Source organism: Microplitis mediator, chromosome 1 (assembly GCF_029852145.1).
Source record: "Microplitis mediator isolate UGA2020A chromosome 1, iyMicMedi2.1, whole genome shotgun sequence".
Classification (NCBI taxonomy): Eukaryota; Metazoa; Arthropoda; class Insecta; order Hymenoptera; family Braconidae; genus Microplitis; species Microplitis mediator.
In genome coordinates, this window is record NC_079969.1 from 7,918,128 (window position 1) to 7,934,690 (window position 16,563).

The window sequence follows — 16,563 nt, forward strand, 5'->3', positions numbered from 1 at the left end:
CTTTTTTGTAGAGAATTTAATTTCCTACAAAATCATTCCAGTCAATTTGAACCGTATCTGCAAAAATTAACCCACAATTTAAATTAAAAGTTTAAAGAACATTACGTATTTTTGTTACTCGAATAAAAAAAAATTCTTAGCGTCTGAAAAAATGAATTTACGTAAAAATTCATGGGAACATTTTTTGTAGAGAATTTAATTCCCTACAAAAGTGTCCCTATACATTTTTATCATATCTTCAATAGTTTAGCCAGAATTTAGTAAAAAAGATACGAAACTCCAAAACTTGAATTTTTTTTAATTGATTTTTGAAACCCGCGAAAAATTAATTAGACAAGTGATTTATTTTAAAACTAATTAAGAAAAAAAACTTATTTATTTACATCTATAATTAGTTTTATTTAATTTTACAATTATGACAAAAATTAATAAACTAATAAATTAAATTAATTAATTATTTAATTAAAAAAAAAATAATAATTGAGTCAAAGACTCCAGGATAATTAAACGAAACTAATTTAATTTGTACGTTTATTTTAGTGAAATAAAATAAAATGCAGTCTTAAAAAAAAAATAATAATTATTTTAAAAATAAAATCACACATGATTGTTATATTTTTTTTTATTTTTCATATTTATTATAAATCAAAAAAAAAATATAATAATAATAATTATATTATTAATAGTAAAGACAAAAAAAAAAGAACAAACAAAACTTAAAAAAAAAAAATAGGAATAGGAAATAAATTTCCTGGAGCCTTAATATTAAATTATTAATATTAATTAATTACGTTTAAAGATTAACGATCGATTCGAGTTACAAAAAAAAAAAAAAAACAATTAATTAATCAATTAATTTACGATAAGTCAACATTTGAACTCGGACGTTTATACTTTTGTCAACGTTATTGATGATGATGATTTATAAAATAAATGGCAGAAACATTTTAAATGAAAAAAGGAAAAATAATAATAGTAATAATTGCGTTTAAACGTTTTTTTTAGATTTTTTATAATTTGAAAAATTTTTTGGAAGGTAGTGTTCGTTCAGCCGACAATACGTATTAATTATTAATTAACTTTATTTTGTTTCTTTTAATTATTATTATTATTTATAACGGTATTGACGCATGTGTTTTATTATTAATTATTATTTAGTTTTGTTTTTAATTATTTTCAAGTGGAAAAAGAAAAAAAAAATTTACTAATTAATATTTATTATTATTTAAATATATAATAAATTGTTAATTGTGTTAATTGTTTTTTTTCTTTTTCATGGAGGTAGTATTTTTATAAAGTCAAGTTATTAACGGCGATTTTGATAACCACCCGAGTTTCCCATTCCTGGTTGTCTCATTCCACCGCGTCCGCCGTCACGTGAAAAACCACCGCGACCACCACGTGGATGCTGTCCACCTCTCATTACACCTGGTCCACCTGCAATAAAATATATATTCATTTATTATGATGACAATAACAACAAAAATAATTATAATAATAATAACGAGCAACCTACAGTCACTATGTGACTGCCCAAATATCATTATTAAATTTATAAAATATGCAGAAAAAAAGGATTTCCTGCCGCAAAAAATTTTAATTTGCACCAAGAAATTTTATGCATTATCAATTAAATACAAAAATTGTCTTGGGTCAAGAAAAGATTTTTTTGGTCAAGAAATAATTCCTTGCACCGAGTAATTTTTTTTTAGTTCTAAATAAATTTTTGTTTTCAATTCACAATGCAAAAAATTTATTGGGGTAAGTAAAAATTTTCTGTATCAATGAATCCTTTTTTTTCTATGCAAACTTTTTTGGCTTTGAGAAGAAGCTTCCTATAACCAAAAGGGAGTAGAAAAATCTGTCATTTTAGAATAAGTAACGCGATATAAATAATATAGCTATACATTCAGTGACATTCAGTCATATTTAGTGACAGAATAATTAAATCGTATATTTGAGAAACCCCATAAGTCATGTTTTTTACGAAATTGGGTTTTTTGAATTTTTGGGTTCTCTGGATGTCCCTCCATAGAAATTAATCAAATTATGCATCAAATCAGCGTTTAAAAAAAAATTAACGGAGTGACAGCAATTTTATTTAATTAAGAAACCCCATAAGTCAATGACTCAAATAAACATATGTAGCTTTAGTTTTACAGAAATAATTTTATTTTTTTTTTTTTTTCATTTAAAATTCGCGCTTTTTTGGGAAGGTAATTTCAAATGTTGTTTTATTGTTGACTGTTATATGACTAATTAAAATGTTTAAATTAATTATAATTTTTTGTAATTTCTGAGTTTCAGAGTTCAAATACATATTTAATACTTCATTTTATCAGTGTAATAAATGATTTGAGTGGAAACATTTAAAAAAACAATGATTTTATAACTTTTTTTTCCGTTTGGTTGAGAAACCCCATAAGTCAATCAACTTTAAATAATTTTTTTAAGTAGATTCAGTTAAAAAATTAAATTTTTCTTGTTGGAATCTTTTTCAGAGACGCTACCATTATTGTATTCAATTATTTATTTATTATTTTAATGTCAAGCTTTTCCAAAAAAAAATTTTTCGTGTTTCCTGAAAAATTTTGTTTTCTTGACTAATGGGATTTCTCAAGTAAATGATTCAATTGAAGTATCAATTTATTTAAAGAAAATAAACACGATCGCCTTTTTTCTCGCGTAATATAAATGTAATTCGAATGAAATAGATAAATCTATTTATCTCAATACTTGGCAATTAAAAAGAGTTCAAACTATGAAAAGGCACAAATTCAAGTCAAGACCTATCTAATGATACCAATTTCAATAACATTAACTAATTCTATCATGTAGATATGGCGGGATCAAAATTCTTCTTATTCTCTTAATAATATAGATAATTAAGAGAAAATAAAAAAACGACCGTGTAGATTTTTTTTCAAGAATCCCATGATCCGAAATCAATAAGTTCCCGAGTTAATGATGTGATTTGTCTTATTAAATTTAATAAGTTTAATTCACATCATATTTTATAAAATTGGCAGTAATACTTTTGCAGTTACCTAATGACTGTAAGTTGCTCATTATTATTATTGGTGTTACTTATTATTAATAATTACAATAACGATAATAATGAGTACTAAGTCATCAGTTGGTAGTATTATGATTATTAATAACAATTATAATCATTTAACTCCATGACAACTGGTAACTATATACACTAGTAGCTTGTCTTCAAATAACGTAATTTAAATTTCGTTTCTTTTGTTATTTTATTTTTATTATGTTCCAATATTGTTTTTCTTTCTCTTTTTGGAAGACAAATTATAGTATTTAATCTTATATTTTTTTTTTGTATACTAATACTCGATGCCACATCATTTTGTTATACTTATGTATCTTACTGTGACCCTGTTATTGGCCACATGGCAGTTGGACATTTTTAAAAACTAAGTCATTAAATTTTTAAACAACTTCTTTAGTTAATATTTTTATCCTCAATTTTTTAAACAATTTTTTTTTTAAATTAAAATTTGTATTATTAAAAAATAAATAATAAATTAATTACCTGGACCACGTTGTTGAGGACCCATTGATGATCTCATATTGTCTTGATTTCTCATATTATCACCAGGTATTCTTGGTTTATTTTTTTTCTCCTCAATATTTAATTTTTGTCCATTTTCATCCGGATAACAAATTGGCTGCAAATTTAATTATTTATTAGACAATTAAAAATTAAAAATTAAAAAAAAAAAAAGAGAAAAAAAAATACTTACACAAGCCGCAAGTACTTTTGAAACAACATTAGAGTCTTCAAATGTAACAAAACCATAATGAGGAACACGCATTGAATTGTTAGAACCCTGAGGTCCTTTGCTGCGTTCGTTTCCCTTTGAAAATATTCTAAGGTCAGCAACTTTTCCAAACCGTTCAAAGATTATTCTCAACTCCGTTTCTGTCGCTGAATGAGGAACATTGCCGACAAATAGTTGATGACTGTCCGGCCAATCGCGACGTCTTTCGCCGCCTCGGTTATCTTTTTGCGGTGGACCAACACGGGGACGTTGCTGTTGTGGTGGCTGTGAATTTTGAATTCTGTTTTGCTGATGCTGCGGTTGTCCAGCTCCAGGTGTCATTACATTTGATGACATGTTTGGGTTCGTTGGATTCCACACATCAATTGGACGCTCTTCGTTCCTGACATTTGATACCGGAGGCTAAAAAATTAATTTGTCAATAAAAAAAAAATTAAATAAATAAAATTTTAAATTTTTTTAAAAATAAACTTACAGGTGACATAGTTTTGGGCATCATGTTACAGTTTCCGGCCATGACGTTTGATCTGACAGTTCTTGCATAAGATTTAGGTTTATTATTGACGCCCGTCGATTGATTCTGTTCATTATCATTCTCATTAACCGGTTGCTGATTGAAATTATCTGTCTGCTGGTCCTGGTTTTCTTCATTACGCGTCTCCTCGTTATTTTGCTCAGGCTGTGACTGCTGGTGTTCAGCAGGAACTTCTTCCTGAGTAAATTCAGGGGCAGGTTCGACAAATTGAGCGGCTGGTTGAGGAATCGGCATCATTTGAGCTTGAGTGATCATTGCTTCCGGATCATGAATCGCTCCGTTGACGACAATCATCTGGTTGGTTGTCGGTGGGTAGTACATTTGAGGTGGAATAGCTGCCGGTTGTTGAGTTTGAGGCGGCGCTTGAGGTTGCTGAGGTACCTGAGCAATATGATGCTCAGTCTGATTAACAACTGGTGGTACTTGGCCTTCTTCAATTTCTATTTCTTCATGTCCTTCTTCAGTTTCGGTACGTTCTGCGATTTCATTTGATGTTTCTGTTTCTAACTCAACTTCTTCATCGGGAAAACCGAGATCTTGATAACGGAAAATGTCATTGAGAACGTAGTATGTTTTGGGTGCACGGGCTGCGAGTACAAATGTTTGAGTAAAACGGCGCATTGGTTCTCCAGCATTTGAAAATTCACCAGTAACCTAAATAATTAATTTTAAATATTTATTTAAATAAAAATAATAATAATGATGATGATAATGATAATGAAGATGAATATTTTTAAAATTTACCTGAATGACAACTCCATCTTCTAAAGTTGCTTGAGAATCAACTTGACTGATTCGAGTATGACAATCACGGAAATTTAATTCCTGAATTTTTTGATGAATTTCCTTTTGTCCCACTGCTGGAATAACATCACGGTCTGTGTTGTCTAATCCACCGTGTATGAAAGCTGAGTTATGATTGTAGAATCTGATAAAAAAAGAGAAAATTATTATTGAAGAACAATCCGAAAATTGTTAATTGTCTGGGAACTTTAGAATCACAAAAAAGTGATACTGAAGTCAGCTGATGGCTGATAATTTTTGGATTTTATTTTTTGAACGACAAATTAGAAAAAAAAATATTTCAAAAAATTGCACCTGTAGTTTCTGAAATTTTCAATAGGTGCATATTTTTATTCTTTATTTTTTTTTTAATTGATTTGTTGAAACAAAAATCCGAAAATTGTTAATTGTCTGGGAACTTTAGAATCATAAAAAATGAAACTGAAGTCAACCGATGGCTGATAATTTTTGGATTTTATTTTTGAACGATAAAATAGAAAAAAAAAAAATTTCGAAAGTTGCACTTGTAGTTCCTAAAAAGGTTAATTTTCTGCAAACTTTAGAATCATAAGAAATCAAAATATTTTGAATTTTTTTTTTTTTAATAACTCAATTACATAAAAAAAAAACTAAAAATATGCACATGTAGAAAATTAAAAAAACTATAAGAGTAATATTTTTAAATATTTTTTTTTATAATTCATTGTTCTTAAAAAAAATCCAAAAATTATTCGACGTCGGCTAATTTCAGTATCATATTAATATTAATTATTTATTGAAATATTTTTCTACGATAAAAACAAAATGAAGTTAAATAATTTTTTTGATTTACTACTCAGATTTTTTTTTTTTTTTTTTTTTTTTCAACATATATATATTTTTGTCAGCGTGAGAAAGTAAGGTTATAATATATAAAATGTCGGTTAATATAAAATCTATAATTTTTTCAAGTTTTAAGAAATTTATCTGGAAATTCGGGTAGTTGTCGAAAAAAAAAAATTTCGTTTGAAATTCGATATTTATGAAACAACAACTCGTAGAATAGAGAATTTCGTTTAAAAAAAAAAAAAATTATAATTGAACTAAAAAAGAAAAATTCAAAATTTGAAACAGGACAAATTTAAAAAGCGAAATATTATAAAAAAAAAAAATTGTGGTAGAATTTCGAAATATTTATAAGAAATAATCAATTATTAGATAGTAGAGATGGTTTACTTTGATTAGATATATTAATTAATATTTAATAATTGACATTACATCGCTCTGACACCTAAATTTAAAAAGAATTCTGTAGTTTAAAAATTATTTATAAAAGTTCTTTGAGGCTCAGGACTTTTTTAGTAGGGCGTTAAGTTCTTTACAAAAGTACAGTGCGCAGTTTCGTAAAAAAATATTTAAATAAAAAAATACTCAAAAAAAATATCTAGCAGAAAATTATTTTTTATGTTAATTAAGTGGGGGATTTGAAAATCCCACAGGTTTAAATTTAAAACTCAGTACTGAGATAAAAAAGAATTTAGAAATTTTTAGTGCTCTGCTATATAATTGCTAATATTTTTTACTCCAGTTAAAAATTTTCTCTTGGGTAAAACCCTAAATTTTTTTTCATTTGTTCTTTAAGAACTTATTACTTCTGTGAGACTACATAATTATGAAACGGAAGTTGGCCGACGTCTAATAATTTTTGGATTTTTTTTTAGACAGTAAATTTAAAAAAAAAAAAAATTTTTTTTAAATTGCACCTGTGGATTTTTAAATTTTCTACATGTGCATATTTTTAATTTTCATTTCTTTGCAATTGATTTGTTGAAAAAAAAAATCCGAAAATTTTGAATTGTCTGTTAACTTCTGGATCGTTCATAATTTAAGTCCAAAATATATAATGTAATATTAATACTTATGAATATATTGTAAAATTTTATTTTTTCCACTATGTATACTGTATCTAAGTTTATGAGTATTGTAAATGACCCTATTATTGGCCACTAGACTGTTGGGTCTAAGTTAAATAAATAAAAATTTTGAAATTTAATAAAAATTTTAATCTATAAGTCATTTCTTTATTATTTAATTTTTTCCTCAAAAAATAATTAAATTTTTCCTGAAAATTTGAGCAGCGATAATTTAAAAATTCTTTTTATTTAAAATTAATTTCTGACTCCAAAATTAAAAAAAAAAAAAAAAAAAGTATAGATTGTAGTGGAATTAAATTTTTTAGTAAATGAGTATCTAGTATTTGAATTTCGACTTTGTATGAAATATTAATTAACATCAATTATTTGATAATTAATTAAATAAATAAGATTATTACCTGTGTAAATGAGCTGGTGCCTGATTCAACAATGTATAGTACTGTCGAACAAATTCACGACCAACAGATCGTGCTGAGTGTGCTGCCGAATGTGAAGCCTCCATCACCATTTCCTTATTTCCTTACTTTTTTTTTTTTTATTTATTTATTATATTTTATATTTTTATAAAAATACTACCGAGAAATAAAAAATCTAATCTATTTAATCAACTCAAAAACGATCAACACTACAAAGTTATTATTAAAAATGAAAAATTTTTATTATTGTCTACTTTACTTAGTTGCAAACTATTACTTTTTTTTAAATCTTTAGTCAATTCAAAATGGGGAACGTTTTTTTTTTGTCTTTTTTTTCTTTTATATAAAAATTTTTTTATTATGTCGTAATTGAATTCTGAAACAAAAACAAAAGATTTTTTAAAATTAAATTTATAATTAATTTGTTTATTAATTACTGTAAAAAAAAAATATGATCCTTTTATTTATAAACTCGAGTAAATATTTAATTAATTCTTAATTTAAAAAAATAATGAAGACAAAGAAAAATTTTTAAATTCACAAAAAAAATGCGTCGTAATAAAATTAAATATCAAAATTTTTTTAAACCAATAGATTAACTCCGTTATTATTAATAAATTATTAATTACTTAATAAATAATTACTAATTACATACATTTATATATTTATAATATAATTTATTTAAAAATACACATGGCGAATTTTCATTACAACAACGCGGTCTCCTCGTGTTCAGCCTTCGTAAGCCGACACGCCACCAAAATTATTCACCATAAAAAACTTTTTTAAATTTAAATTTCGTATATTTTATTAATTAATAATATTTAAAATTCAAAAACTATAATTCAAATTTTTGAACAATAAGAATTATTTATTTAAAAATTATTATTAAATATACAATTATATATACATATATGTATATATATATATGACTATACTCACATTTACTACTAAATATATATTAATATAAATAATAAATTAATATCAATATCCAATAACCTAACAAATAAATATATAAAAAAAAAAAAATGGTAGTCTACTAGTCGGCACAAAAACGAGACAATGAAACTTAAAATTCAACGGAAAAGCCTAGGATATAAAAAAGGACAGCGATTATGATGGTCCCGGTTACAAGCATGGCGATTTTTCGACGCGCCAACAAAAAAAAATTATTTCACTTCTTTAGGTTATTTTTTGTACAAAATTTAAACTCAAAAAATATATCCGCCATTTGCAATATTAAACAAATTTTATAAACAATATAAATAAATAAATATATGCATGTATATGTATATATATTTATTGAGCCGGGTAATAAATTTTCTAGAACTTACCTCGAAAAATTCAATTTGATGGCACGTTTTTTTTTTTTTTTTAATCTGGTCCACAAATTTAAAAAAAAAACGCAACGATTGTATTTATTTAAATACTAATTACTATTTAAATTTACTAAGCGTTATTGGTTATTTTAAACAAATTTATGTGTGTTAAAGATGTATAAAAAGTTAATTTTAAATATTATTTAAATGAAATAAATGTTATTTTAATATCACTGGATACTGTGTATTAAACACTGAATATAAAACCTTTTTTTTCTAAATGTATAAGTATAAATCTATAGATATATATGGTTATGGTTTTATGGTTGGTATTTATATGTATATATGTATGATCTTTGTCTTATAAATGTGTGTTAGGTATCGCTATCTTTATTTAACTTAAATATGCTTTGATGCCTTGTGCACCGTGGATTCAGCACAAACCTCACTGTTAAAATGTATGTGATCAAGTAATACTAGACAGTGAGGATTTAATGCCGGTTGGTTTTTATAATATGAAGTTTGCTGGTTAGTTTTTTCAGCTTTGGCTTCGGTTAGCAGAGGTGCCAGCAGTGGTAATTTCAAAGTAGCGCGCTCTTATGGAGAAACTGATAACTAATTTAAAAGGGTGGTCTGTATTGGCGCTGCGAGCTGTAGAAGATGGCGGGCAAATAATTTAAATTTGAAAGTAATGATGATGGTAATTATCTGTATTATTAAGAGAATAAGGAAAATTTTGTTCACGCCATGTCTGAATCGTTTTCTTGAGAAACCCCATAAGTTATGCTTTTTACGAAATTGGGTTTTTTGCATTTTTGAGTTCTTTGGATGCCCTTTATAGAAATCAATCAAAATATGCATCAAATCAGCGATTAAAAAAAAATTAATGGGGTGACAGCAATTTCATTTAATTGAGAAACCCCATAAGTCAATGACTCAAATAAACATATGCAGTTTTAGTTTTACAAATATCATTTTTTTTTTTTTATTTAAAATTCGCGCTTTTTTGGGAAGTTAATTTCAAATGTTGTTTTATTGTTGACTGTTATATGACTAATTAAAATGTTTAAATTAATTATAATTTTTTGTAATTTCTGAGTTTCAGAGTTCAAATACATATCTAATACTTCATTTTATTAGTGTAATAAATGATTTGAGTGGAAACATTTAAAAAAACAATGATTTTATAACTTTTTTTTCCGTTTGGTTGAGAAACCCCATAAGTCAATCAACTTTAAATAATTTTTTTAAGTAGTTTCAGTTAAAAAATTAAATTTTTCTTGTCGGAATCTTTTTCAGAGACGCTAACATTGTAGTATTCAATTATTTATTTATTATTTTAATTTCAAGTTTTTCCAAAAAAATGTTTTTTGTGTTTCCTGAAAAATTTTGTTTTCTTGACTTATGGGGTTTCTCAAATAAACGATTCATATAGCTATATTATTTATATCGCGTTACTTATTCCAAAATGACAGATTTTTATGCTCCCTTTTGGTTTTAGGAAGCTTCTCAAAGCCAAAAAAGTGGGCATAGAAAAAAAAAGGATTCATTGACACAAAAAATCTTTACTCGCCTAAAGAAAATTTTTACTTACACCAAGAAATATTTTGCATTGTGAATTGAAAACAAAAATTGATTTAGAACTAGAAAAAATTAGTTGGTGCAAGGAATTATTTCTTGACCGAAAAAATCTTTTCTCGCTCCAAGACAATTTTTGTATTTAATTGATAATGCATAAAATTTCTTGGTGCAAATTAAAATTTTGTTGTGGCATGAAATCCTTTTTTTCTGCGTATTTTATAAATTTAGTAGTGATATTTGGGCAGTTACGTAGTGACTGCAGGTTGCTCGTTTTTATTTATTTATCGATAAAAACAATTAAAAATCGTCTTGTAGGCTCAATATTCTGACTCGGAGGTCTTCTAAAAAAAATCATTGAAAACTCGATTTTTTAAACGAATAGATAAATTTGTAAACATATTTATTTACATATTTACCCAGCAACTTAAAACGAATTAGATTATAGAGAATTGAGTTCTATCCATTTGAATTTTATCCAATTTGCAATGGTGCTAAAAATGGCATAGAAAATAATAAATCCGGATTCAAAAAATTAGATTATAACGGATAGAGGTGAGTTGAAATAATTAGAAAGTATTAAAATTCATTAATTAGAAATGAAAAAAAAGATAAATTAAATCAATGCGGGATTTCAAATGTTTCGGTTTGGATTCAATACGTTTATTTTAATTTGTAATTTAAACACTCAAATTGCTTTGTGCTTCTTGGGTTTAAAAAAATTATTGGTTTTATAAAAATTATTTTGAATACAATTGAAATATTTGACAATTCAAAAAATTATGATTTGATAATTTTTCTTTCAAAATTAAATAGCGAAACATTCAAATAATAGTATTGTAGAAGGGATAAATTATAAGTAGATTGCAGGAGTTTTCATATTGGAGATGATTGAACGTATGGGCAATCGAGAAAATCGTTTGTATTGTGAAGAAAAATATTTGAATGCCAAAAATCCACCGTAGCCTGAGTGGCCAGTGTAAAATAATCCCAGCCCGCCAATTCCTGATGGTGGGTAAGTCTCAACAGCCCGGGAATCTAATAGCGGTACCACAGCAGTGTTATGATTCGAGCTAGAAAATGTTGATATCGATAGATTTATGTAGTGCTGTCCTGATTTACTTATTTCGGTGGTCAGTACTTTTAAATCTGTTGGATTTTTTGGATAATTTACATCAATGTTCGATCTAAAATAGATACAGAGTGTAAGATTATAACAAATCATGACATTGATAACGTAATTTTGAAGTTTTAATAAATTATACCTTCGAGTAGAATTTATTTCGGATGGATAATGCCATTGGTCTTCAACAGGTGGTGAAAAGTTGCCAATTCTATTGTCATACATTATCGAGCCTCTAACTGCTAATGATATACGATCATTTTTCGTTAATACGAATTTCACTCCTGTTAATTTAAAAGAAGTTTGTAAAGTTATTAAACACGGAAAAAAATAGGCGCTGCAACAGAACGCATTCCTGTGGGGCAACAAGATTTTTCGTGAAATCAATAAAATAAGGAACTAGTTTCATGCACCAATTTTTTTTTGTCAGTATAGTAAAATTTAAAAATTTGAAAAAAAATTAAGTTCGGGAGAAAATCCCGTTTTTAAAATTAAAATTTTTTTTCAAAATATGAATTTTTCTAAACTGACCCTGATTAAAAATACTGATTGAAAAAAATTGAGAAGCGGTCACTCCATGCAAACTGTATATCTATATATACAAACAAAAGAATTCAAATTGTTGAAAAGAATTCAAATTTCATCATTTTTAATTCTTTTCTACACGGAAAAAAAAAAACTTTAAAAATTCCTATTTGAAATTATATCCCAGAACCCGGTTTTGTCAATATGGGGAATTTTAACATTCAAATAGTAAATTTTATAATACGTGTCGTCTATTTTCTAAATATCAGTTACGATTTTTAAAGTTCAAATAGTAATTTTTCTTACATAGATAATAAATTTTTATACTTATACTGTAATTATTCACGTTTGAATCATAAACGAAAAAATTACTATTTAGAATGATAGTATTTACTGATTACTTTATCATCATATTACTTATCATTCTCAATTTATATACTCTCTAAACATGAATAAGTGAAATAAGTGAATATTCATTAATTCTAAGAGCCAACCGAACCACTTTTCGAAATAAGTGGTTCGGTTTGCGCTTGGAATTAGTGGATATTCACTTATTTCACTTATTCATGTTAACAGAGTAGTTAATTTTTTTCCGTGTATCAATATTTTTACACAGAGGAATTTTTTTCTAAATTTTGTTCCTTATTTTATCTACTCAACAGAAAAAATCCTGTTGCTGCAAGAGGATTTTATCCCGTTGCTCTCACAGGATTTGTCCTGTTGCTGAAATATGAAAATCCTGTTGCTACAACAGGATTTTGTCCGGTTTTAGCGCCTAATTTTATTTCTTCCGTCAAGGTACAACTAATAAACAGGCTAAAAAATTTTGTACCTGTAACGAATTGTCCTTCAGGCAATTCAATGTCATCTAAATTAAACCCTCGTATTTTATAATCGAGCCGAACAGTTTTGGGATCTTGTTCATCAGATGGATAATCATCATCAGTTCTCCATCTAACACTGTTCGGATCTATTATACCATCGATCAATTGTCCATCTTGGATTTGTATCGTTATTATATTTTTTTCAACAGCAAATCTGATTCCCGTAACGACTCTAGTAAAATAAATTCAATTAATATTGTAAATTATTTAAATAAAAACGTTGATTTGATTACCGATTATCGGAACTATTGGTATAATATTCTTTTAAACTTATTGTACGAATACTAGTATCACTATCGCTTTGTTTGTCGCAAGAGCACAATTTTCCTAACACACTATGATCTCCTGAAATACACGCAGATGACCAATGTTTATTTTTGTATCGCATGAAATCACTAGGAGAATACAATTGACAACTTCTATCATTATTGTAATCATCATTATCCAGAAAAACCTGAAATTTGATTAATCAATTTTTATTAATTCTTATAATATCATAAATCAAACGTATCAACTTACAAATGGGCAATAGAAGCTATATACGATTCCTATTGATAGATCTCCAGAAGCATAGTATATCTTTGTCCCATTGCATTCAAATTCTGGCTTTGGATTCCGTAGATAAAAAGCGTCTTGATCGTAATACCATTTAGTACTTGGTTCATAATACGACACGTGATTTTTAATGCGGATATAATTCCTGTCTAAAAATTTTACCATTGAATAAATTAATGAAGTCTATTGAGCTGTGTTAAAATAAAAATATATGAAACAAACCTTCCGACCACTCTCTTGGATCGCAATTTTTGTACATTCTGTTATCAGTCTTATTCATTGAATCTAAATAGTAATGGCCAGTTTCAATTAACTTTATAACAGTATTTTTAAAATCGTCCAAAAGATTCCGTTGGATCCATGAAAAATCTTCTAAATATATATATGTAAATAATGATATTAAATTTATATTTAAACTATAAGTTAATGAATAAAAATAACTTACGAAATTGTTTTAGTTTACGTAATTCATAATCTACAAAAGATATAGTATATCCTTTATAAACTCCAATCAAAATATCGTTATATAAGTCATATAATCCATTATATATTGATTTTTTACCACAATTAATGTCATGATTTTTCTAAAAAAATTTGTTAATAACCATAGTGAAGAAATTAAAGCAAAAATGATATTTTGATTATACCCTACACGAAAAAAAATGAACTATGTAAATTGAGAACAACAAGTAAAATATAATGATAAAGTGATTAATAAATACTATCATCCCTTATTAAGAAAAACGATTTACTCCATGCTAAGTGTATATCTATATATAAGTCGATTCAAATTATTTTAAATAATTTCAAATTATTTTAAATAATTTCAAATTGTTTTGAATCATTTCAAATCATTTTTCTTAATCAAAGATTCTAAATATTTTTTTTTTCATTTATGATTAAAATGTGAATAATCACAGGATAAGTATAAAAATTTATTGTCTATGCAAGAAAAATTACTATTTGAACGTTAAAAATCGTAACTAATATTTAGAAAATTGACGACACGTATTATAAAATTTATTATTTTTTTCCGTGTAGTAATTCCCTGGTTAAAAATTCCGATTGAGTTTAATCGAAATGAATCAGTTTCAATCGGAAAAAATGTACAAAAATAAAAACATTATTTTCCGATTAAATCCCATTTCAAATTTTGAATCGGAATGAATCGGTTTCATTTTAATTTTGTTATTTACATTTTAATATCAAGTTCTTGAAATCCATCAGAACACTATTTTTTAAAGAGCTTGACATTAAAATGTAAATAACTAGGAAGTTATGCAAAATTTGAAAAAACTTTATTCGAACTAATTTGTAGGGAATAAAATTATCTAAAAAAAAGATTTCATCATATTTTTTGATAAGTCTGATGATTTTGCCGGAAAAGTAAAAAAATCTCGAAATTTACTATAAATTTGACTTCAAGCTCCAATAACTACTGTATAGATGAATTTATCAAAAAATGATAAGAGACTTTTTTTGTAGAGTGTTTAATTCCCTATAAAAATATATCCTGAACTTATCTGTAAAATGAGTAAGGGCACTAATTTTAACAGACACTTTATTTTACCTTCCTGCAAGTATAGAAGCTGTTAGTGCATTAAAAAAAAGTGCTCTAAAATGGCACATCCTAATCTATCTGTTTTTCCAAGATCTTGACTAAAAGTGCTACCAGGAACTGTCGTATATTTTGAAAATTACTTCCATTTACCCTCTTTAAGATACATCAATTTTCCATTTTCGCGAAAAATGAATTATATATGTCCATAAATGGAGCGTACAAGAAAATTGGTCTTATATGAAGCATATATGCCCAAATATGTACATATTTGTTCTATAGATGGATACATATGACGCATGTATGACAAATTTTCATATATGGTCATATATTTTCATTTTTCCCGGGTTAGGCTCAAAATAATTCAATAATTTATCATATTTACCATTAGTTTCCAAAAGTTTATTTGCATATCATATATATTGTGAGCACATGGTTTATTTGAATCGTTAATATCCGTAGAATGACGTACGATAAAATTTAAAGAATTGCTGTAAGAATGATCAAAATGAGCCGAGTTATCATTAAAATAATTAATCATTCTAGTCGAAAATTCCTTGTACATAATCAGGAAATCTTTAACTTGAGAATTAAACCGACTTTCAATATCATTGAGCGACTCAAAAAAGTCCCCATTCTTTTTCCATTCACTGAATAATGACAAGTTAACAAGAGCCTCTTGAAATGTATCTTCTATCAGATAATTATTTTCACGATCATATGAATCATATGACTGAATTTTTTCAAATATATCATGTATATTTTTTAATGTATTAACTCGATTATTTTCCAAAATTTCAGTGTCAGTACTATTAACTGATATTAACTTTTCAAAATTATTTATTAATTCAATGGCCGCTTCTTCAACATTCAGCGACTGGGCCACAGATAAATTTATCGGTATCAATAAATAATAAATAATAATCATAGTCATCCGGTTTATATGTAAAAATTTATAATCCATTTTCGCTTATTAAAAGCAGACGGAAATTTGAAAATTACGAACTTGCAAAAAAAATTATTTTAGAAAACACTTTTAGTAAAAAAATTTGAAATTTAAAATATTTATTAAATCCACTTAGAAGTTGCTCACTGAACTTGTTAGATAAATTGACTGTTTATTATCAGATGCAAATCTATGAATACGTCATATATTTTTATATTGATAATCGTAGTCTGTATTATATGTTATGACAGTGATTAGAAAAATAAAGACCATTCATACTGTGGATTTCGAAATTTTGTTTACAAACAGGCGCAACAGGTCATGAGCACTAGAAATTACGTATTGTTGAAATATATACAACATATTTTATGGTAGTTTGAGATATTCTTTAGATACTTTAAAATTTAATCAGCATAACTAACTGAAAATTTAATATAATTAATTTTAAGCAACAAAATTTAGATTATTTAAGAAAATTTTCAGTTAATTGCAAATAACATCCGACTTGTGAGAAATATCGAAAATTTTCTCTGAGAAAAAATGAGGGAAATATGCAAATTTATCGCCAACCTAACTTCAGCTTCGAATAACTTTTGAAGAAATAAAAATATCGAAAGAATACACG

General features: G+C 26.3%; 2 protein-coding genes across 2 annotated transcripts; both read right to left on the reverse strand.

The window, feature by feature from the left end:
* Window positions 1-1,093: 1,093 nt before the first annotated feature.
* Window positions 1,094-9,241, reverse strand: LOC130678215 (ras GTPase-activating protein-binding protein 1). The gene is made up of 7 exons (XM_057485299.1): window positions 8,785-9,241; window positions 7,433-7,826; window positions 5,083-5,266; window positions 4,279-4,992; window positions 3,765-4,205; window positions 3,554-3,689; window positions 1,094-1,437 (listed from the first exon to the last, which is right to left on the reverse strand). The coding sequence occupies exons 2-7, from the start codon at window positions 7,540-7,542 to the stop codon at window positions 1,307-1,309; spliced, it is 1,716 nt and encodes a 571-aa protein (XP_057341282.1). The 5' UTR covers window positions 7,543-7,826; window positions 8,785-9,241; the 3' UTR covers window positions 1,094-1,306.
* Window positions 9,242-9,788: 547 nt separating this feature from the next.
* LOC130678216 (uncharacterized) lies at window positions 9,789-16,106 on the reverse strand. Its single transcript, XM_057485300.1, has 8 exons — window positions 15,378-16,106; window positions 13,880-14,018; window positions 13,657-13,806; window positions 13,399-13,583; window positions 13,113-13,333; window positions 12,828-13,051; window positions 11,613-11,754; window positions 9,789-11,534 (listed from the first exon to the last, which is right to left on the reverse strand). Exons 1-8 carry the CDS (start codon window positions 15,954-15,956, stop codon window positions 11,201-11,203), a joined length of 1,974 nt encoding a protein of 657 aa, XP_057341283.1. The 5' UTR covers window positions 15,957-16,106; the 3' UTR covers window positions 9,789-11,200.
* Window positions 16,107-16,563: the final 457 nt, after the last annotated feature.